Genomic DNA, 24,015 nt, shown 5'->3' with positions numbered 1-24,015 from the left:
TCTGTATGTGGCTTCTTCATCTGGACTTCTTTTTTTTTATTAAAATACATGGATCAATTACTACATTTATACATTATAACCATTTATATTTTGCATATAAAAAATGGATGTAGCCCAGGGGTGTCCAAACTCCGGCCGCGGTCCATTTTTAATTGGCCCGCAAGCAAGGGCGTAGATTTGGCATGGACGGAAGGGACATGTCCCCACCAATAATTTGATCTCTGCGAGTAAAGAAAAACAAACCCGATAGAAAGAAAAAACGATCTGTCAACGTCTCATTCACCCAGCGGTGCAGAAAGAGTTAAATTACGTTCTCTACTGGAGTCCTACGTCATGTGACAAAATCTGGCCAATGTGATTGGCTGTGCCTTTCAGGGAGCTCTGTTTAGTTTTAGCAGCGGCAAACCTGCGCTGCGAGGAGGACGGCAGCAAAAAGGAAGATCCTGGATATAAGAAAGTTTTTTTCAAAGAAACCTGTAAGTCGCTTAAAGTCAAGTTCACTCATAAAATGTGTCCGTCACAATAACGTTACAGGCTATGCTAGGCTTTGGCCCACATCAGTCTAAAACTGTATGTAACCATGAATAACGTGTTTTGGAAACTAACTGAACAGGCAGCACTGTTAGTTATCTCAGTCTCCCAGAGTAGTGTTTCTAATTTTGATTGAAACTGTCAGAGAAAACTGCAGCCTCGAGCAAGCCAGGACATTAGTTTACAGAGGCTGTTAAAATTATATGTCTAACGTTAAAATGTTGGTGACACAATAATTTCATCCTAGTGGTACTGACCATTTGACTGTTTTCTACAGTCAATGGTTATGGAGTCTTCACACCCCTTTTCTCTGTTCGCCATCTTGGGCAGAAGGGCTGAGAGGAGAAGCTGGGTATGGGTATGTACTGGCTCACTCCCGGTGGCCCCTGTGGCTCGATCAGGCCGCTCCGGGATGTGGAGATATTTATTATTTACTTGTGCTTATGTTGGTTTTTGTTGTGGTTTCGCTACTGTGTTTTTCTCTTTTTGCTTGTTTTTATTTTCCCAGCAGGTGATCAAACAGATTTTTAGTGTCTTCTCCCTCTGTGTCTCTCTTCCCCTATTGTTTGCTTTCCATCTCCTTTTGTTGAGCCTCTTCCCAACTTCTCTTTTCTTCATCTTTCTCTTTCCCCATCCCCCAGTCCTGTCTGTTCTGATTGTAATAATTTCAAAGTAAAGAAAAGAAAGAAATAATAAAGAGCTAATACATTTGGGAACATAAATCTGTTGGACTGGTAAACTAATATACTATAATAATACGGTATGAAAAATGACAAACATGAGAATTCTGTGTGTTTTCCTCCTTATCTGCAGACTAACAGTCCACAGGTTTGGTGCTCAGACTGATTTGTTTTCTGGAGATGGAGGAGAGAGAGCACAGAGGACAGCAAGGTGGAGGAGTGAAAGAGAAGGTGGTGCAGCTCAGTGTCCAATCAGGAGTGAGCCATTCTTTCACTGCCTTCATTGCGTTCAACAAAGACAACGGAGAGGCGATCCAAGGACCTCTTGTCCAGAGAAATATTCAATCAAGTTTTTGCTTTGAGTTTTTGTTGGTTTTTGGTTTTTAAAGCAAACACTAAAACTGTCACCCACACCTCTGAAGATAAAGATTACTAATCATAAATAAAGGGAATATTATCACGATGAGGACACTATCAGAGGTAGTTCAGGGAACTGTTATACTTCATACCAGAAAAATCGTTTTTCTTTTCTTGTTTCTTTGGCTTGACTTCATGGTAGGCAAAATGAAGAAGAGTGCTTGATTGCGCCTAAGTAAGTAAAAGCTGCATGGCAAAACCACACACACCTTCACTGCAGATGCATGCACAGAAACCAGTATTTTTTGTATCTTAAATATTAAGTAGTGTGTGTACAGTAGTCAATATAATGGGATGTGTCCTAAAGCAGCGAAAGAAGAACTGAGTTCTTACAGCATTTTGCAATATTTAGGATTTTATTGAACACTTTTACCTTTCAACATTTGTAACATTAATGAGTAATGAAGCATTGCAGAATAATCCTGTGTTTTTGATTATTTATTGTACACTACAAGTAAACAACAATAAGTTAAACATCTGTCACATCTGTCAGAAGCTTGGATACATTTACTCCTACAAGGATTTTACTCTTATGAAATGTAAAAAGAACACTGAAATTATATTTTACAGTTTTTCACATAAACAGTTTTGCTTTGCTTACAGAAACTATAACTTTAATCTCTTTAATCTCAGCCAAACCGATTTACTCAGGAACAAATAAAATACTAAAAAAAAAAAAGCCAAACAATAACATTTTTAAGTTATCTAAGTGACCTATATATGTTTAACCTGAGTAGCGAAAGACGGCGGTGGGTTTGAAAACGATTTGCCGGGAGTCTGGTGTTCTCACGGGCTCTAGTGAGCCTTGCCCCCGGCTCGCTATCGAGCTAGTGGGTAACAGACGTCTCCGAAAACGTCAGAGCGCTTTTGAAAATATGTGGTGTCTTGATAAACTGAGCAGATATTTGAGGTTTACACAGTTACAGTCTCGCCTGAAAATATGTTAAACGTTTATTTTGTGACCCATAAAGAATAATAAGAGTAATATTAAAACTAACTAGCTGCCACTATTGTTGGAAACTGAGCTGGGCTGCACTATGAATTCTGGGACAAAGCTACTTCTTCTTCTTCGGGGTTTAACGGCAGCTGGCATCCTTGTATATGCAGTGCTGCCATCTTCTGTTTCAGTCCGTTATTACACTCTTAAATCCTGCTACTTATTCCTGCGTCTTTTGTGACCTTACAAAGCTTCAAACGACGCGTCGACTATTAAATTAGTCGTCGACGATTTTGATAGTCAACGTAATCGTGACTCTTCGACTAATCGTGGCAGCTCTAATTACAGATATCATCTTTCACTTGTGTATTTTAATGTGTTTCAGAACAATATTTCTGTTGTGCAGACTTACGGTTGGTAAACAGCAAATATCCAAGTTTTCAAAATAACATCTGTCATGTAGCTCCCGACTCCCTAAGAGTCAAAAGCTTTACAGTATTTTATGAAGACATAATACAAACATTTATTTTCAAACTAATAACTGAGTTACAGGGTCAAAAATAAAAAATTAACAGTCAGTACTTTTGTTGTTCTTTTTGACAAATTCCTGTTAAATGTATTGGACCCTCTGTTTTTAGGTTTTATTTTTTTCATCTTGACTTCCTTGGAAATGCTAGCAAGAAGTCAGTTCAACAGATGTAACTTATAGTGAGATTCGAGGCGGTACAGTATTAATATCAGAATCCCTTAGTTTTGATTATTAATCCTCTGGTTGACCCCATATTGCATTTTTTCATCTTAAAATGATGCACAGTCTTTATGTGAAATGTACTGTCTTCTTGATATTTATCAACCCATCAGTTTGTATTTCTGGGTGTTAATAAAGTTCCAACTTTTGTATTGTAACATTTTTGTGTTTTTCTTTCTTTAGTTTTTCAGACAACTCAAACTTTTAAACACTTGTAATGAGCTGAGTGTGTGTGTGTGTATATGTGTGTGTGTGTGTGTGTGTGTGTGTAAGAAGTACCAATTTTAACAACTTCATTAATATTGTTTTGTATCATAGTAATAAAGGTTAGTTTTAATGTCTGTATCTCCTCCTTATTTAATCTGGGATGTTCTTTTCTAAAAACCTCAGGATTGTGCAAGTACTTGGTGAGTTTAGAAGGTAAGTGAAACACTAAACAGAAAAGAAAAGAGACAGAGATGTGTGTTTTCTGTTAATACCATAATTGCAGTCATCTTAAACAAACACATCACATTTCTTTGGCACGATTGCTTTTTCACTGATTTGAAACTTTAATGTGTGGTACAACAATTCTTCTAGTTAAATAATTCTTGTAGAATTATTTAACAGAGGATAGAAAAAAATACATTGTGTCAAGTTCCCTGGTTAAATGGGCTGTCTGTGTAAAAAGCATAACTGGCTGTTTGTCTTGGTGTATTGGTCTTTTGCCAGCATGGCAAACTAGATCAATCTGCCCGGGACATCTGATTTTAGGACAATCACTTGCTTTTCCAAAGGACACTGACAACCAGCCATTAGATGCCACAGCCCTGGCCCACGGTATCCCCCCTCCCCCCCATGCATGCGGTGGGCCTTCTGTAGAAAAAGAGCAGCTTAATGAAGGTGACAAGGTGAAAATAGGATGATTGATGTGCCGGTGCTGTGAGGGCATGTATAACACCACCTACCCAAGTGTTGAATATAAGGAGGCTTTGAAGAATCTACAATAATTGTGTGTTGTTTGTACATGAATCACAATGTGTTACTTCAGAGGTGTGATGTTTTCAGGGGTTTTTTTTTCTGCGCTGCAGAAAATTGTAAAATTACTGTGAACTTGGTGGATCTGTCCAGATCTTTGACTGGAAACTATTTCTATGAATGAGTGGTTCAAAAATGTGTAAGTGAAAAGCTGCCATATTTCAGGTCCCAAAGTCAAACGAACACTGAGGGATCACTGAGAGCTAAAAACGGTTTAACTTCTTTCATCTTTAATAAAATGATCAGCGCTGCTGCTTTACCAGGTTTAACAATTACGTTTAACATCCAGGCATCCATGAAAACAGAGTTTATTCAATTTAACTGAGTTAGAGGTTAGCAGGAAGTTAGCTCGCTAGTTTCCACCTAAACATGATCATTATAATCAGTGTTACCAATTCATACACTGGTTTATCATCTAGACTTTTTGTCTCATCCAGCACCATGATCAGGTCCAGTTTTTATTTCATCTTTGATTTTTCAGCTGCTGTGCCTGAGCAGCCTCCCAGAGACCCTTTGTTGCAGTTAGTCTTCCTCCAGAATCCATCTGGCTGCTTGATCCAGCTCTGGCTGCTGCACCGGGAAAGAGCAGTGAGGAGGTGGACTGATAAATGAAATTCATAACAAAAATTCATAATGGACTTTTTCCATTTAGGAATAATAAAAATCAGCTTTCTTTTAAATTGCAATTAACTGACAGTCAGATAACCAGCTTTTAAAAACATATTCATAAACACTTTGCAGTCAACAAAATTTGCACAGAGGTTATAGATGAAATAAAAGTATCACGTGTTTTCTAGGTGTGTTTATAACTCTGTTATTATACATATTCTGTGTTATACATCATAATCATTCCAGTCTTCTTTTTTTTTTATTTTTTTTTTTTACCGTTTTAATCTTCATAAAACTGTTATTTATTTATTTATTTATTTATTTTTGTGATTTCTGCTGCCCTATTGGTCTGGTCTCTCTTGAAAATCTGAGAATGTGATATTCATAATAAAAGGATTTAAAAGTTTACTGCCAAAAAATGATTGCACTTCATAACAGAAATGTGCTAACTGGCTTGAAATAGATTGAAACTGTTATGAGATTGCTTCAGGGAGCAGACATGACGCCGTCTTTTAGGTTTCGCCATCACTTTGTATTATGCCAGTGACTGAGCAGCCTGGGGCGTTTCTCTTAATTTCTTTAGTAAATTCATTCACCTGCACAGCTAAACGAACCCTGACAGCCGAGTGCTCATTTTAGCTAGCTAGGTCTCAGGAGGAGCTAGCTAAGGACGGTAGTTACGGATTAGCTTACAAACACGTTTAATTTACCGAAAAAGTGCAGCGGGGCCTCGGGTCCTTCTGTCGGGTAGTCCAGTTTACTGAAGAACACCTCTGGCTGTCAGGTTAAAACACTCGGTCGTGTTTTCGTAGCGTAAACGCTGTGCGTCCTCTCAGAGCCTACGCTCTATCTGCTATTCGCGAACAGAGATACGCAAGTTTCTCCGTGACTGCAGCTGTCAGTCAAAGCTCTTATGATGACGTTTCACCCCAATTTAACATCACCGCGGTAGAATCATTAGAATCAAACTTATGGGGAAGGAGACCCCTTGAACATCAATCAGCGTGATGAGAACTATTGAAAACAAAAGAAATAATCTTTGGAAAAAAATTATCTAAGGAGAATTAATTTATTTTAGTCTGACCCCAGTCCCATCCGCTAACATGGAGGAGGTGGGGTTTATGACCTATACTGTAGCCAGACACCAGGGGGCGATAGAGACGTTTTGGCTTCATTTTTGGGGAGCTGTCGCGTCGTCCATGTTTTCTACAGTCAATGGTACTGACATATTCATAGGGTTAATTTTTGAGACAAAATATCATGAAGTAGTTATGATTTTGCAAATATTCCACCTTTTAGTGCAGTTTGCAAAAATTGTTTTTAAAATGCACTCAGCCTACAAACATTACTGATGAGTCAAGATCTGCACAAATTGACAGAAACACTGAAGCAGCTACACATTTTATTCTTATTGTCATGTATGTCCTATTTGTTAGGTGACAGAAGAACCAACACAGAGCTCAGAGAGCAATGGTGATACAAGATCACAGGTCAAGTTGGATGATGACCTGGTGGTTCATGACTGTATTTGAAGCACATGTGTGACTGCATGTATTTGGAATGCCTCACTGTTATTTATCAGGTGACAGAGGCAGCTGTGCCATGTTGTAGCTCGGACAGAGGTGAAGAGGCAAGGTCACAGGTGACTGATGATTTGGTGCTATAGATTAACTAGTATTTATTAAATACTAGTTAATACTAAATAATTATTAACAATTGTTAGGCTGCTGGTGTAAATTGATTCATTAGTGTTTGTTTGACAAAGAATCTGAATTGACACGTCTCACTTTTTATATGGCACGAATCAATGTGTTATTTTATCATGTGGCAATATGTCCTAGTGCAGTCAGAGGGGAAGAGCCAGGGCCAAAGGTGAGGCACATCAAGCACATAGTAATAATTTTAATCTGAGGATAAAACGCATGTACTGAGGCTGAAAGAAGCTTCAGTGCTCTCAGAAGACTAAAAACATGGCTAAGGTCAACAATGACTCAAATGGGATTAAACAATGCTGCTGTATGTCCACCAGGAGACACTGGACAGTATAGATGTAAAACCAATATGCCAGCAGTTTATCTCAGTTAGCAAGAGAAGCAGGCATGTGTTTGGCTCCTTCACATAGCGGACATTGAGTTGACACCAATAGTCCGTGTCTGTTGCTGTAACAGTAGTTCATGTTTAGAATAAAAGATCCCAGCTCACTGAGTTGATAGGAGCAATAGTGCCTAAAATGTTGCATACTTTTGCCGAGAGATCCTTTACTTTGTGGTCATCTTAGATGAGTAGTTTTATGGACAAAAACCAGCAGGTCATTCAGTGTTCCCTTAGTGCTAATGTATAACAGATGTTGGTGTACTGTAACTGAACTAATGTTGTTAATTTCTTAAGTCATATTCTTTTATTGTCATGACTCTATTTTTATTTTTGTATGATACCTGATTTATATGGAATATGGCTGAAGTAAACTAAAGTCTAAAATACTTAAGCAATTTAACATTATACAATTCACATATAAAACTATGAATTGTAATTTTAAATGGTTTAAAAGCATGTAGAATAGCATATGTAGGCAAGTATATTTCTCCTTTTTTTTTATTATCAAGAAGCAAAGACAAAAAAAAGGGGGGGGGGGGGGAGAAACAGGGCAGGGTTCGGTGGTTGAATCATCCGTCCCCACCAATGCCAAAACCAAATCTACGCCCTTGCCCGCAAGTAATTTTATAAATAGAATAGAATATGGCCGCACTTCAACTTTTGCTGGAGTGTATTGCACTTCTTAGTTTTAACACCAGGGGGAGCTTCTGTTGATCAAGGCAGGTGCTCCACCAAAAAGGACAATCACATAAGAAATTTACCCCCCAGTTACTAAACATGGCAGAACCAAAGAAGCGAAAGGTAGAAAGTGAATGCAGAAAATTTCAGACACGGTGGGAGAGTGAATATTTCTTCAAAGAATTCAAGGGGACGTGTGTCTGTTTGATCTGAAACTGTGGAAGTTATGAAAGAGTATAATGTACGAGCTCATTATGAAACCAAACATCAGGCCTATGCATCCGACACTGGAGAGAGCAGAAATTAAAGCAAAGCGTAGCTCTCCTGCAGGGTCAGCAACAGTATATTTTTCGTGCTCAAATTGTCCAGGAAAAGGCTACAATAGCCAGCTATGAGGTCGCCCAACTCATGGCAAGACATGGCAAGCCTTTTTCAGATGGAGACCTCATAAAACACGGCCTCGTTAAAGTCACCGAAATAATGTGCCCGGAAAAAGTGCAGGACTTGAACAACGTCAGCGTGTCCAGAAATCCAGTTGTGCGACGCATCGAAGACTCGTCAGCCAACATTAAACTGCAACTGTCTGATAAAGCTGTGCTTTTGATTTTTACTCCATCGCATGCGATGAGAGCACCGATGCCACAGACACCGCACAGCTGCTAACTTTTTTTGCGGAGAGTGGACGAGAGCACGAGCGCTTTAGGTGAGTAAAAATATATTCAACAGTACCCGTGTGTTAATAAGCATGCACGTGCAGGTACACATGCTTCAAATATCAATAATGCGCACCACTTTCTTATATGCGTTTTTCTTGTTAACACACCACTGTGCACAGCGCACGCACACGCAGAGTCAGCTGATCTCATCTGATGCAGATCTGCTCCTTGATCAAGTGACATTTGTCCGGATTTTTGGCACAAGTGGCGATCAGCACCGCAGCTGGGTGGCCCGATTTACATACCCAGCGCAGCTGATACTCACCAGAATAATTTACTAAAATTATATGGACTCCTGTTATTAGGTCCAATTCAGTCTGTTAATGTTGATAATCGTTTCAAACGAACGTTAATAGGTGTGTTGCTAAGTCTAATAACTAAAATAACAAGCTTGAAATGTACCCGTCCCATTTTTGTCATGGTTCTCAAGATCTGGAGAGGTCGTGGTGTGTGTGTATTTTTTGTCTTAACCTCTCCCACCAGGGCGGAACTGGACCTTGATTCCCCGCCTCTGAACCCACCCTGAACACACACCTGTGGCTCATTCACACTGATCCTGGCAGACTACTTAAGATGGCAAGAGAGGCTGCTTCCTTGCTGGATTGTCATGCTACCAAGCGTCAGTGTAGCCTAGCCTATGAAAGTGTTCCTCTGATCTCCTAGAGTTTCCTCCTGACATTGTTCCCCCCTCTCCTCTCTGTGTACAGGCCTTCTAGACTCCCTGCCCGTCTTCCCTGCCGTCTGGATTTCTGTGGATGTGTGTGAGTGAGCGTGAGCTTTTTGGTGTGGACATTTTGAGTGAGTTACGGATCAAGTGGAAGAAGAGTGTGTGTGTACCCCCGTCTTGGACCTTCCCTTCGGACCCCGCCCTACTTCCTGGAGCCCCGTGTTATCTGTTCCACTGTATATATGTATATATTCTCACTTGGTGTCACATTGCAAATAAACCCTCACCTTCTCTCTAAACTTCAGAGTCCTGCGAGTGAGTCCTCTGCCTACTAATCTGTGACAGAACGATCCAGCCACTATGGACTCAGCGGATTCTGACCCTGTTCAACGGGCTCTCCTCACTCAGGAAGCCCTGCTGGAGCGGCACGAGAAGATGCTCCACCATATCAATAAAGAGCTCTCCGCCCTTACACAGGCTCTCGCCCAGCGCACACCCCTGGTAAGCTCGCCCTCTCCGAGCGTAAACTCATCTCCGCGTGTAAGTCCCTCTCCATCTCCGAGTCCCCAGGCCGCTGCTGCACCCCCCGACCCTCCCGCTGCCTGGCTAGAGGCCCCGGGGAGGACGATGCCAAGCCCCGAGCCGTTTACAGGTGAGCTGGAGAAATGTTCGGGTTTTCTTGCCCAAGTCTCCCTGTTTTTCCGCCAGCAGAACAGGACGTATGCCAGCGACGGTGCCCGGATTGCTTTCTTTGTTCAGCTGTTACGAGACCGCGCGCTCCAGTGGGCTCAGGCACTATTGAAAACCCTGCTGAATATCTCATACCTCGACTTCCTGACTGAATTCAAAAGCGTGTTTGAAAGGGATGGCAGGCCCTCTGCTGCTGCACAGCGTCTACTAAATCTGAAACAAGGTAAACGCACTATGGCTGACTTCTCGGTTGACTTCTGCATTCTCGCTGTAGAAACCGGGTGGAGAGAAGAGGCAGTAAAGGAGGTTCTGCTCAACAATATTGCGGAGGATTTGAAGGATGAGCTCATGACGAGGGAATTACCATCATCTCTCAGCTCATTAATGTCCCTGTGCATTCATGTTGACGAGCGCCTGCGAATGTGCCGTGGGACGCGACACTCAGTTTCCCAGAGTGCTCCGCTCAGTGTTGGGATTTTTGCCGGTAGTGCTGCTTCACCACAACAGCCGGCCTCGATGGATGTGAGCCCCGGCGAGGCGGAGCCGATGCAGATTGGACGTGCCCGGCTTACACCAACGGAGAGGCAGCGCCGTTTCATGGCTGGTGAGTGTTTATACTGCGGCCGTCACGGACATTTAATCGCCGTTTGCCCCGCACGAGCAAAAGGGCGTGCCCGCCAGTAGAAACTGGGGTACTGGTGGGCGAAATAAACATCTCTCATTCCCCTCATCTTTTGTTACCAGCTAAGCTCACACCACCACTCACTCACTCAAGGCTTTGATAGACTCAGGGGCCGAACAGAGTTTTATTGATGCATCACTCGCTAAGAAACTGGGCCTAACTATTGAACCTCTGCCCCATGCTCTTTGAGCCTCATCTCTGAACGGACAGAGTTTGCCTGATGTCACCAATGTTTCTGAACCAGTCACCCTGTGTTTGTCTGGAAATCACACTGAATTAATCAGTCTGTTTGTTTTCAAAGCTCCGCTGACGCCTCTGGTTCTGGGCTATCCATGGCTGTTGCAGCATAACCCACTGGTTGGCAGGCGGGCTGTGTGTCTAGATGGGGGGGAGGGTTGCCATATGACTTGCTTAAAATCCGCCATCCCATCCATTGGCTCCTCTGCGTCACCCCCGCAGACTCCTCTGGACCTAACAGCAGTTCCTTCAGTGTACCATGAACTAGTGGAGGTGTTTAGTAAGGATCGTGCTCGTTCTCTTCCCCCACACCGGCCTTATGATTGTGCCATTGACTTGTTACCAGGAGCTCCGTTGCCTACTAGCCGACTCTATAGCCTGTCACAGCCAGAAAGAGAAGCCATGGAGGAGTACATTACTGACGCACTGGCTGCAGGAATCATTCGGCCATCGACCTCTCCCTTGGCATCGGGATTTTTCTTCGTGGACAAGAAGGACAAGTCCCTCGGGCCATGCGTTGACTATCGGGGCTTGAATGCAATCACTGTCAAGAATAAATACCCGCTGCCCCTGCTGACCTCGGCGTTTGAGCTTCTCCACGGGATGAAAATGTTCAGTAAACTTGACCTCCGGAGTGCTTACCATTTGGTTCGCATTAGGGCAGGGGATGAGTGGAAGACGGCCTTCAACACCCATCTGGGACATTTTGAATATCTTGTCATGCCTTTTGGATTAACAAATGCCCCGGCAGTCTTCCAAGCCCTCGTGAATGACGTCCTCAGAGACTTCCTCAACCACTTTATTTTCGTCTACCTAGACGATATACTCATCTTCTCCAGGTCAGTGTCAGAGCACGAAAGACATGTCAAACTGGTGTTACAAAGATTGTTGCAAAACCGCCTTTTTGTCAAAGCAGAAAAGTGTGAGTTTCATGTAACCACTGTTTCTTTCCTTGGATTCATAATTGAGCAGGGGAACTTGAGACCGGATCCTGGAAAGGTCAAAGCGGTTTTGGAGTGGCCCACACCCCCAAACCACAAACAGCTTCAACGTTTTTTGGGGTTTGCAAATCTGTGACAATTTTCCCCTTTATTGTGTTTTTTTTTTTTTTTTTTTTTTTTTTTTTTTCTCTGTTCTGTAAATCTTCTGTCTAAGAAGAAATCTGAGGCTGCTGTTCTGAGAATGAGCTACCAAAGCTTTTTATGAATAAATCAATAAAGATCCATTTATGGAAAGCTGTGGTGAAGGCAGTTTTGTCTTTAATTATATTCAACAATATAACATTTGACCACTTTTAAGTGATTATTCTAACTTTCTAACACTAAAGTTAAGGTTATATACCTAATTTCTATTAAGTGGCCCAGCCCCTCCTATATTTTTATGTATGTGGCCCTCAGTGAAAAAAGTTTGGACACCCCTGATGTAGCCATAAGAAAGTCAGACATTGGTGTGTGAGTGAGAAGTTACTCTCTATTTACATTGTAAGTAATTATTATTTTTAATTTCTTGTTCTGATGCAAAGGCTGAATAACTAACAACAAAAAATAAATTAAAAAAGCAGCACCAAAGTATCAGCATCTGCTTAGGCCACCATCCATTTTCTGCCAATCTCAGACTTTCTCCAGCCACCCTCTGAGAGATGTAATCTCTACAGTATGTCTTTGGTCTTACCTGTGGTCTACTCCCAGTTGGACAAGCTAAAATAAAAATCACACAAGAGGTATCTTGGTCTCTTTACCACAACAGACTGGTACAGTAACCAGTCTGTCAATATCTCACTGCGCTCTCCTCTCACTCATGAACAGACCTGAGATACTTCTCACTCACAACTTGAAGAGACACTGCACTCTTTTCCAGTTGAAAACAATGAATTCAGAGTTGGAGGTGCTGATTCGTAACTCAACAACTTTACAGTCAGCTGCTACCATCCCAGTACATCGACCCAGTGGAAGTCGTTGTTTGTTGAAGACAGCAGACCTACATCCTCCACAAAACGCAAAGATAAGAATCTGAAAATGTGACATCCTCCATACCTTGACTGTTCACTGTCTACCAGGAACAAATAGGCCTTATAGCAAGCGATGGAGATGAAGCTTTCATTGCAGTTGTACAGAGACCAAAGCTTACAACAACAAGCCTGATACCCAATGGTCCTGCAGGAACCCCTGAATCTGAGGTTCAACTAACCGATGACTTGCCATCAATTTCAGCCAAATTGTTTATTCAAATCTAGGTATTGGTCCACAGCTGATGCATCTGTGAAAGTAGGGTCTATATACAAAACATTTCTACATTACATCACTGTAATGATGTTTATATACCAAAAGATGAGGTTCTGATTTTGAATGAATATTTTAATCTGCAAAGTAGCTATTTAACAGATGTAAAGGAGAAAAAAAGGTAAATATAGAATCTAAGTAGATTGGATTAAATCGTGTCATTCATTATATAACAATCAAATGCTGAGTCAAAGCTTCTAATAGGTGTTAGACTATGATGTATTATTCTAGGTTGAGTGATTTCTAGGACACAGTGCCGGGACACACTCTGACCTGGAGAAATATCCCGATAAGAGCATTTGTAAAGTTGTAAACTGATTTAGATTACATCTGTTACTTTACATTACACGCAGGTGGAGGTGATAAACAGGATGTGTTGGACTTTTTATAGTGTACAAAGTCAAAATGTGTTTCAGCTGGATTATGATGATTAGTGCTGCAATGATTTAATTAGCACCTAATGCTGTAATCAACTGTAAACAATTATTGTTTCTAAACCAAAAAGATCCAAATGTTTGCTGTTAGTCAAAGTCATGCCTCTTAGTAAACTGTAAAAGTGAAATATATATTTCTAGCTATAAAGCTAGACATAACTATTGAACAACACAGCAATTTACAGTTCATATTTAGATAATGAGAATTCTTATCACTGGCTTACAGATTATCAATCAGACCTGAGCTTAAAGATTCATCCAGCTAAGACGCGAAAGAAAAATTGGCAATAAGACAGTTTAGAGATATAGTGATAGTATAAAACATTCAAATAAGTTTGGATTTTTAAATAAAAAAATATGTTGTTTCAATTGAATTTTGTGTAAAAACAAAAAAGTGACAGAGCCTATAGATCAAATTAAATAAAAATGTAAAATATAGTTAAAAATTATGTTTTAGTTGTTTTGATTTGTCTGATTTGATGAATGTAATGTAGCTGTGGACAACATAAGCCCAGTTATTAACATCTAAATGGTGCTTGAAGTAAGCCAACAGGCAGACTTTTATTACGAAAAGCCGAGTAAAGTCCATTCCAGCTCACTTACATAATCAGCTGCACTTATGTTTCCTGAAGCCTGCAAGTATCACGTAGTCAGCTGCTGTCTGTGTTTTCAATCAGAGGTGGGACTCAATCGGAGCAGTGCACTCTGGGAGGCTTGTAGCTCAGGAAGAAAAGCATGCAGTCAATTATTTCAAGAAATGGATGTGAAACTCCAGAGCCAGTGAAAGCCGAAGTGATAGGTAAGTTTGAACCATTAAAGAGTTTGTAAAATGTTGAGTCTGTTGGTTTAAAGAGTCATTAATAAATTCACCTTGCTCTTTTGGAAGGTTTCCACCTGAACAAACAAAAAGAAAACACACAGCTCAAAAGGTTAGAATAGGTTTAAATAGACTGTCTGCTGACATTACCAACATATTCTATTGCACCAAGTAGAATGTGACACCGATAAATGCATAGCAAACAGGGAGCAGTGCCAAACTCTGAAGACTTGAACCTCCACTTGTTGCAAGTGTAGGTTTAAGTCTCTGTAGAATAAAGTATTTTCTAGCATCTGCCTCCAGAGTTATAATGTTCATTTGTTGTTATGTTTTGTTTATGTTAAATTAGAAACTTTGCAGCTTTTATTGGTCATATAGAGGAAATCCTGAGTAGATGTTTGTTGTATGTGCTTTGCATGTGTCAGACTGAATGGATGACTCAAGTCATAAGTTCTGTATATATTATTATAATTATTATTATTATTATTATTATTATTATTTACCTGTTGTGTGGCACTGGAGTTGCTGACCATTTAATGATTATAATCATGGAGTAGTTTATTAGTAGTTACATTTCATTATCCTCCAAAATTACCTCACAGTGAAAATTCTTCAATACAAATGTTCCTTTATATCAATACCTTAACCAGAACCATTTTCCCATTTTATATATAAGAATCATGACTGTGGTATCTTTAAAACATGGATTTATGGAGATATTTAAAGGACACATGGGGCTTTAATTTTGCATAAATTAATTTCTGGTGGATCTGACTTTGCTTCAGTTATCACTGAAATTAGGATTGTGGCCCTCTATCACTTATTTTTGTTGAGCTCTTCAGGTTAACAGTTCTTTCTTAACCTAACGTCCATTAAAATTTCAAGTTAGGAGTTTACAACCTTTTGATCACTTCACAGTAATCCAAACCCCAAATGTGTAGTAAGATAAAAAAGTTCCACAACTCCACAATGGACCTTTTGGTTAGATTGCTTTCACAAAGCTTCTGTGTTAAGAATGGATTTAAAGCCCATTAACAGTGGTGTTTGTAACCTTTGACCTGCAGGATCTGTCCCTTCCTGGCTGCAGGGCACCCTGCTGAGGAACGGGCCTGGGCTTTTCTCCGTGGGTAACTCTGAGTACAACCACTGGTTTGACGGCTTGTCGCTCATCCACAGCTTCACCTTCAGCAATGGTCAGACTTTGATAAACCTTCAGCATCATTTAACTGTTGACTGTCAGTTGTCCATGTAACTGCTGAATATGTTCAATGTTCTGATATTGCTATTTCAGGTGAGGTGACTTACAGAAGTAAGTTTCTGAAGAGCGACACCTATAAGAGAAACATCAAGGCAAACAAGATTGTTGTCTCTGAGTTTGGCACCATGATCTACCCTGATCCTTGCAAAAACATCTTCTCCAGGTAAAGCCCATCCAGATCATGATCTTACAGAATATATAATACTCAGATTTCAGATCTTTCTAGTTTCAGTCCAGAACAGACTTAAAAAGCTCAAGTTCAGCCCATTCAGCTTTTGTCCACTCTAGCTTTCTATGTTTAGTAGACATAAGAGATTTTAAATCTGGAGCCGACCAAGTGTAGTACATCTAAAGTCTCTGCTTCAATTTATCATGGATGGATATCACAGTTCTGTGTTAGTTTACCTAGCATACAACAAGAGCTAAATGAATGGATGGACTGATGGACGGATGGATGAACATAGAAATCTGAATCAAACCTTACAAGTCTTGTGGTCTTGGTCCATTTGGGGTTTGATGATTTCAGATATGTACAGACCACTTTAAGTAAACTGGGACAGACTAACCAAGACACTTGAGGTTTTTCTGATGTTTATTTTTTTTAAATCAGAATATCTGCTTCAATTCATCAGTTCATGAAAGTGCAAAATGCAATTCTCTGGGTTAGTAAGAGGTTTACTTGCATAACCATTACCTAAAGACGTTTGGTTGATTGGATATTTGTTTTCTTAGGAATGTATACCAATACTGAATTATTTCAGCTGTGTGCCCCAAAAAAACCTTCCACGCTCTCTCACCAGGGCATTCACACACCTCCAGAATGTAATTTCTGACTTTACTGACAACAACTTGATCAACATAATTCGTTATGGTCAGGACTACTACGCTTCCTCCGAGGTCAACTACATAAATCAGATTGACCCTAACACCCTGGAAACTATCGGCAGGGTAAGTTAGTCTGCACATTCTGCCTGGGAACATTTTAAAAAGGTTCAGGTTTTCATTAAATGGTCCACTGTTCAATGCCCAAAGGTAAAAAGTAACTATATGAGTTTCGTTTAGCACCACAGTTGGATATAATGGCAACAAGCATCTCTGTGAAAGATTTGTCCTTCCTCAAATGTACTGCCCTGTATTAATTTCAGAAAAACTACAGGAACCACATTGCCTTGAACCTAGCAACGGCTCATCCACACTACGATGAGGAGGGCAATACGTACAATATGGGGACTGCTATTATTGGTTTTGGCCAGCCAAAATATATGATCTTCAAAGTCCCAGCTGATGCCTCAGGTGTCTGCAGTAATTCATTCTGTCCTGTTTATTTCTGTTCCTAAACTTTAAATCCTCAAGATAAATTATTTAGCAGTAATTAGATATCATTCTGAGAATATAGTAAACCTACGCACAGCAGTAAAGTTACTTATTTGTCATTGTGTGCTCCATGAGCCACGTATTCATTTGATTACAACTTAGGTTTAATTGATTTATGACACCACAATCAGACCTCTCAAAGAAGACAGTTGATATGAACTGTTACACTATCATTTACAAAGTGTGTGTCACAGTAGCTCACTTTATTTTCATTTGCTTCATTTACTTTCATTTACTTCATTAATGATTTTTAAATTATTGGTTCTCCCTTTTTAAAATCAAGAAATGAAGACAAGTGAACAGAGTAACAAGCAATTAAAGTAAAGCTTACAACACTGTGTTGACTGTTTCAGATAAAAATCACAAAAAGTCAGCGCTGAGGAAAGTGCAGCAGATCTGTTCAGTCCCTTTTCGCTCCTCACTTTTTCCAAGCTACTTCCACAGCTTTGGCATGACTGAGAACTACATTGTGTTTGTGGAGCAACCTTTCAAACTGGATATTGTCAAACTTGCCACTGCCTACTTCAGGGGGGTCAACTGGGGAGGCTGCCTCAAATTTGATCAAGATGATATGGTAAGTCTTCCACATTTTTATCAACTCCTAATAGTGAAATTATATATAAGTTGTCATTTAAGCTATTAAGAAAAAATCTACTCAGAGAAAAACAATGTTCCCTCTAATTTTTCATGTGTCTAAACGAACACACTAACTCCCTGAGCGGTCCCTTGGACCACTGTGAGCAACAGCAGACGTGTGCACTGTGGTCACACATGGTTTATTAAAATAATCAAATTACAGCATTACGGTACGATCTTGTCACTGAAGTGGACGCGCAACGGGACATCATAGCGTGGCTCAAGCACGTTCATCATAGTTTAAACCCTTTGTTTTGCACAAGGGAATATGACCTCCCGTCTGCAGCTAAACACCCCAGTAGCTTTTGTAATAGCTTTAGCCCGGTCGGATTGGGCAGCAAAGGGCTGCTTAAATGCCGCAAACTCCTCTGCTCCTCCACCTGGACCGCTAGCGCTGATCATAACTATGGCTTGACAGACTGACCACCCACACCATACACATACTTTTTTCCCTTCTTTTTCGAATCTTCATATCACGTGCGTGTCGAACCGTGGAGTGGGATCGGTTCGGATTATGGATCAACCGTGATCCGTTACACCACTAGTTAACACTATTGGAAGTAAAAATAACTTGAACTCCAATTTTGAAAATACAACTTTCTTTTCTTTTATAAAGCTCTGACTTGTATTATGAGTATGAGTCTGTGGTCTGGGAGAGAGTCCTGTAACTCTGTCTGCAAAATACAGTGTATAATGACCAATGTTGGGCAATTAATTATATAGTTGTTTTCAAAAAAGTAACTGAGTTATGCAAACAACAAAGGTTTTTGCAGCTGTTTACCTAAAAATGCAGCCAAGGCGGTTTTTTAAATAAACATTTCAAACTATTTACAGAACAATCAGCTGTTCTGCATCAAATTTGACGCCACACAAATTATTTGTGCCACTCCAAAAAATTGTTTCTGTCCACTATGAGATAAAGGAGAACAACAGCCTGATACCTGCAGGTGTGACAACAGGAGATGTATCACTCCTGTAACACCTGTAACATTCAGCAGTCGCCTCATTGTTCTGACACACACAACAAATTGAAAAACATGAAATGTTACATATCACTCTGTTAAAGCATGCTGCCTCCTTAAAACCAAGCAGAAACGTCTGGGCTGAAAAATGAAGCCAGTGGTGAAGTACCAAAAATTGCAGATCTTCTTTTTGCAGATCTATTCTAGCCTGAACAAATGCCAGGAAACCAACCAAATAATTGCATGCACTGCCATCAAAAATAGAACAGGCAACAGTGTACTACAAAAGTACGCTGCACAAAAGCACCACTAACATAGTATAAAATTATTTATACAAATTTAAATCATCTTAAGATATGAGATAACACAGAATAGAAGCGATGCTGCAAATACCGAGTTTGTCATTTTCTATTTTGCTGGATTTACTTATTATGTAAAACTAGACTCTGATTTAAATTTTCCACAACAAGAAATTGCTCATTGCTGATTTGAAGTCTCCCAAGAAACCAAAAAACAATGGATTAGTACATTTCTGGTTATAACAGGTATTTGAGGTTTTCCGTAATACTGTTACCTGTTTTCTTTTCCAGACTTTTTTTCATATCATCAATAGAAAAACAGGAAAGGAAATCTCCACATGTTTTCATGCCGATGCCTTGGTGGTTTTTCACCACATCAATGCCTATGAGGATGACGGCCATGTGGTGTTTGACCTGATCAGCTACAAGGACAGCAACCTGTACAACATGTTCTACCTGGAGAACATCAAAAAAGAGACTAGCAACTTCATCCAGAGCCATAAGAGCTTCTCCCCACCATCCTGCCAAAGATTTGTTATTCCGCTCAACATCAACAAGGTATAGTTAGTATTTAGTGAAGATTCACTCACACTTACATTCTATTTCATCAATAAATAACAATGTGCCTGTTCTTCAGGAGTCTCCCAGGGGATCTAATCTGGTGACTCTGACTGACACAACGGCTCAGGCAATTTTGCAGGAGGACGGATCAATCTATTGTCAGCCAGACACCCTTTTTATAGGTTAGTCATTCACAAAGTGACTGTCATTAAACGCTGTCTGATCCACCTAACGAGTCTGATTCCTCTTCAAGGTTTGGAGCTGCCTGGGATCAACTACAAATTCAACGCTAAAAAGTACAGATATTTCTATGGCTCCAGGCTAGAGTGGTCTCCTCATCCCAACAAGGTGAAGCAACATTATTGATTATCGATTTATTAAATCAATTACATTGCTTTTGGGGTGAACAATTATACATACATGAACCACATTTCCATGTAGTTAACATTGGACACCAAATGTGATTTTTTTCCTAAACATTTATCCTTCTATCTTCTGCTTCTTATTGGGGCCTGGGTCATAAGGGTAGGAGTCTAAGCAGTTGAGCTCTCGCTCTACTGGCCACTACCTTCATCCTTCCTAGGGGGAATATCAAGCTTTTTCCACACCAGCTGAGAGAAATATTCTCTCCAGCACGACCTGGTTCTGCCTGCTGGTCTATTCCAAGTTGGGCATGCACCTAGAAGCTTTTTTGCCCAGGATGCATGACTAAACCACCTCAATTAGTTCCTTTTAATGTGGGCATCCAAGCTCCCCACTCTTTCTGAGGGTGAGCTCAGTTGTCACTTGGAGGAAGCTCATTTCAAATAATCAAGCTTTTAAATTGTCAAAATGCGTCCATAAAGCATCTGAAAATGAAATTTCATGGTAATAATGAAGCAGCTAGTCTAAGACATGAACCCCAAAGTCCTGAGTTTGACCAGTTTTACGCCTGAAAAAATAATGGTATGGATTTTGTTTTTAAGTAGGATTCCCTTAAGATCAACTTGCGTAAAATGCAAAGCCAGAGACAAAGCATTAACCAGCTCCTTCTTCCAGCCTTAAATGACCTATATGAAAGTAGGACAAGACAAGCAAAACATTTCAATAAGCATTCAAATGAATTAAAGCAAGGTCCCTCCAATTTAAATGTACCCAATTTCATGGATTAATTATGGTCCAGGCCTCCATTTCAACATCGGAAACAGGGGGATGGGGGTGGGGGCAGCTTTGGGTAAAGTTTTGTAAGTTTTGTAGGAAAATTGAATTGAATATCAGTCAGTAACGCAAATTCTGTTTCTTTACATGAAAACGACAATAGGTATCTTCAAGTGCTAGAAACAACTACGACGCTGGCTGTATTTTATGCACTATAACTTCCACAGATGCACATATGAGGATGAACAATCTTAATCTTAATCTTAGACTAATCAAACTAAATCATTCAGTCAGCATTTTCAAACGAATAAAGTGAAAACGTCAGTTACTGTTGGCCTAGTATGGTGCTGAATACTCAAATCTGTGAGGACAGTGAATGCCTGAACCAAAATTAGGATGATCTATTTTAAGGTTGTTGAGGTCTGCTACTTTAACACTATGACCCAACAGATCGCCAAGTTTGACATCGTTGAAAGGAAACACGTTGAATGGGTGCAGAAAGACTGCTATCCTTCAGAGCCAGTGTTCGTCGCATCTCCCGGAGCTGTGGAGGAAGATGATGGTGAGAGCTACGCTGTCAAGCACACAAACTTATATATTTAGAAACCACAATAATGGTTGATGTGCATAGAGCAAAATGTGTATTTCCATTGTATTTTTTCCTTATCCAGGAGTCATCCTGTCATCCATTGTTTCTGCGGATCCCAGCATTTCTCCGTTCATGCTCGTGCTCGATGCCAAAACGTTTAAGGAGATCGCCCGAGCCTCCATCCCCACCACTGTCCACATGGACCTCCACGGACTTTTCATTCCCGCTGCTGATTCATCATAGTATTGAATCTTTTAAGTAAAGTAGACAATGAAGTCAAACTTATTTTTAAAAAACCTTTTAAGCAATGTCCAGTGTTAACAGTGGACACAAAAAATCTACTGTTACTCGCTTTACCTTTGCTAATCTTAAAGCACTTTAAAAGACAGATTTAGGGGAATGTATAGCATTAAAAATGCAAATGAAGTGAGATCAGCAATGTTTGAAAATCTCATTATAGCTGCACAAAGTTTCCACCTCAGTCATGTGTAGAAACTTTTATGGTAAGTTAACATTTTTCTTTATTTCCAGAGATTTTATTTTGTAACATAAAAATGTTGAGAAATTAAGCATAAAACACAATTACTTTAATACATAAAAGCTCTAACTACTCAACTTTTAGACTGAAATGTGTCTTCTCATGCAAACATCAAACTTACTGTTTGCTGCCCTAATTTAAAACCTAACGACCCGAGGGGTCTCAAGAGAAAATGGCTACTGTGTGTTATGTTGTTATGATGTCCCAAATGAACCAACACGAGATACTCGTCAGACCCCAAATATTGCCCTGTGGTTGGGTGCCCCCACCAATCAGTCAAGTTTTCCTCCATGTTTCCTTTTGAGGTGTTATTTCCTATTCTTCATCGAAATCAAGAGTCTAAGGATGGAGGCTTTTGTTGGCTGTACAGATTTGTATTTTGTGATACAGAGCTATATAAATAAACTAATCTGACTTAAATGTAAGTTATTTTGTCTTTTTTTCCTTCTGCTGTGTTTCCATATTATTTATGCATGACCATATTTTGATATTTGCCAATACAGTTGATCATGATTGAACAGTAAGTTATAGTCACAACAGCACCCGATGCTTCACTTATTGATAATGTGGTGAACTGTAAAATAGAGATGCTTCAAACAAAATTCCAGTCAGGAGCTCGGCACAATTTCAAACTGGTAGAGAAATCAGCTCCTGAGTTATGGTGCAGATTGATATCAAGGATGGTAGAACGGATTCATCCTTGAGTTTGACATAAGAACTAAATTACTCACTATTGACTATATAATGGACTATTTAGTGACTTTGACATTTTGTGGTACTGCCTGAATATAAAGAGAGTTTTACTATAGTTTATATCCAACGATCACTTTATTTGGTATACTGCAGTTGCTGCAGATTTTTTTCAGCTGTTCATCCATGATGCAAATCTCCCGTTCCAACACATCCCAAAGATGCTCTGATGGTTGTAGAGGCCATTTGAGTAGAATGAAGTCCTTGTCGTGTTCAAGAAACCAGTTTGAGATGATTTGAGCTTTGTGCTATCATGCTGGAAGAAGCCATACAGGGATGGACATGGTCAGCAAAAAATATTCACGTAGGCTGTGGTGTTTAGAAAAAGTGCCAAGGAAATAACCCCATGCCATTATACCACCACCACCAGTCTGAACCTTTGATATAAGGAAGGATGGATCCATGCTTTCATATTGTTCAAATTCTAACCCTGCCATCTGAATCTCACAGCAGCGTGTCTCATCAGAGCAGGCAACAGTTTTTCCAGTCTTTTATTGTGGAATTTTTGTAAGCCTATGTGAAACTGTAGCTTCAGTTTCCTCTTCCTAGCTGACAGGAATGGCACCCAATCTGTTGATGTGCATTCAGAAATGCTCTTCTGTATTCTCCTTCTTCTGCTACCTTGGATGTGATCAGTGATTACTTGAGTTACTACTGTCTCCCTATTAGCTCCAAGGGGATTGACCAGTCCATCCATTCGCTTCCGCTTCTCCTTTTCAGGGTCGCAGGGGGCGCTGGAGCCTATCCCAGCTGTCATAGGGCGAGAGGCGGGGTACACCCTGGACAGGTCGCCAGTCTGTCGCAGGGCCAACACACAAGGACAGACAACCATTCGCGCTCACATTCACACCTAATGGCAATTTGGATTTTCCAATTAACCTATCCCCATGTCTTTGGACGGTGGGAGGAAGCCGGAGTACTCGGAGGGAACCCACGCAAACACGGGGAGAACCTGCAAACTCCACACAGAAAGACCCCGGCCTGGTGTTGGAATTGAACTCAGGACCTTCTTGCTGTGCGGCAACAGTGCTAACCACCGTGCTGCCGGGATTGACCAGTCTCGTCCAAATTCTTTCATCAACAAAGCATTTTTCTCATTTTCAGCAAGTTGTTTTGAACATGTCTACATGCCTAAATGCAATTAGTTGCAGCCAACTGATTGGCTGATTTGTATTAACAAACTGTTGAAGTGGCTGGTGAGTGTATTATTGTTGTCTCTCACCAACAAACAGAAGATCATGTATGATGTTAGCAAGTTTACTGTCAATATTTTTGCTAACGTTAGCCAGTTAGCTGTAATACAATTTGACAATTGTTGGTTAGTAAATTTACCAGCCAGATGACTGACACTCGTGCCACTTAACATTTAATTTACTCACAACCACAAACACCTTGTTTATCACAATAATAATATAACAGGTATTTTTTTGTGAAGACTGAATGAAAAATAGACTTCAGGAAAATGAAAACATTTGCAATAATGATACTTCCATTGTGACTATCTATTATAAATAGATTGTAAACATTAATTTTGATTCTTTCATTAGCACACTTACTTGTTTAAGAGTACGACATTAGAAGTGTTTTAATTGAACAGGACGAGCCCTGATTTAGACATGGTGGCCTGCCCTGTTACAAGCATTCATGCTTCCATTGGTTCATTATGTGTTAATTCTTT

General features: G+C 40.1%; 1 protein-coding gene and 1 long non-coding RNA gene across 2 annotated transcripts; both read left to right on the top strand.

The window, feature by feature from the left end:
- Positions 1–433: 433 nt before the first annotated feature.
- Positions 434–2,255, top strand: LOC120746319. The gene is made up of 3 exons (XR_005698819.1): positions 434–476; positions 809–889; positions 1,345–2,255. It is a non-coding gene; the product is annotated as an uncharacterized LOC120746319 (long non-coding RNA).
- Positions 2,256–13,888: 11,633 nt separating this feature from the next.
- On the top strand, positions 13,889–22,343 carry bco1l (beta-carotene oxygenase 1, like). The gene is made up of 11 exons (XM_040051729.1): positions 13,889–14,215; positions 15,298–15,426; positions 15,525–15,654; positions 16,292–16,439; positions 16,637–16,784; positions 17,219–17,439; positions 19,054–19,320; positions 19,400–19,505; positions 19,577–19,671; positions 20,911–21,022; positions 21,132–22,343. Exons 1-11 carry the CDS (start codon positions 14,152–14,154, stop codon positions 21,290–21,292), a joined length of 1,581 nt encoding a protein of 526 aa, XP_039907663.1. The 5' UTR covers positions 13,889–14,151; the 3' UTR covers positions 21,293–22,343.
- Positions 22,344–24,015: the final 1,672 nt, after the last annotated feature.

The sequence above is a fragment of the Simochromis diagramma genome, unplaced genomic scaffold (genome assembly GCF_900408965.1).
Source record: "Simochromis diagramma unplaced genomic scaffold, fSimDia1.1 OVJJ01000107.1, whole genome shotgun sequence".
In the NCBI taxonomy this organism is placed as follows: domain Eukaryota; kingdom Metazoa; phylum Chordata; class Actinopteri; order Cichliformes; family Cichlidae; genus Simochromis; species Simochromis diagramma.
The sequence above is the reverse complement of the archived record's forward strand: the minus strand, read 5'-3'. Positions and strand labels throughout refer to the sequence as shown.

Bases quoted from the DNA above. Each gene is read 5' to 3' on its own strand.
- bco1l (XM_040051729.1), top strand. From the start codon at position 14,152: ATGCAGTCAATTATTTCAAGAAATGGATGTGAAACTCCAGAGCCAGTG. The intron at 15,427-15,524 runs GTCAGACTTTGA...TTGCTATTTCAG, and splicing joins CAGCTTCACCTTCAGCAATG to GTGAGGTGACTTACAGAAGT. The intron at 16,785-17,218 runs GTGTCTGCAGTA...TGACTGTTTCAG, and splicing joins AGTCCCAGCTGATGCCTCAG to ATAAAAATCACAAAAAGTCA.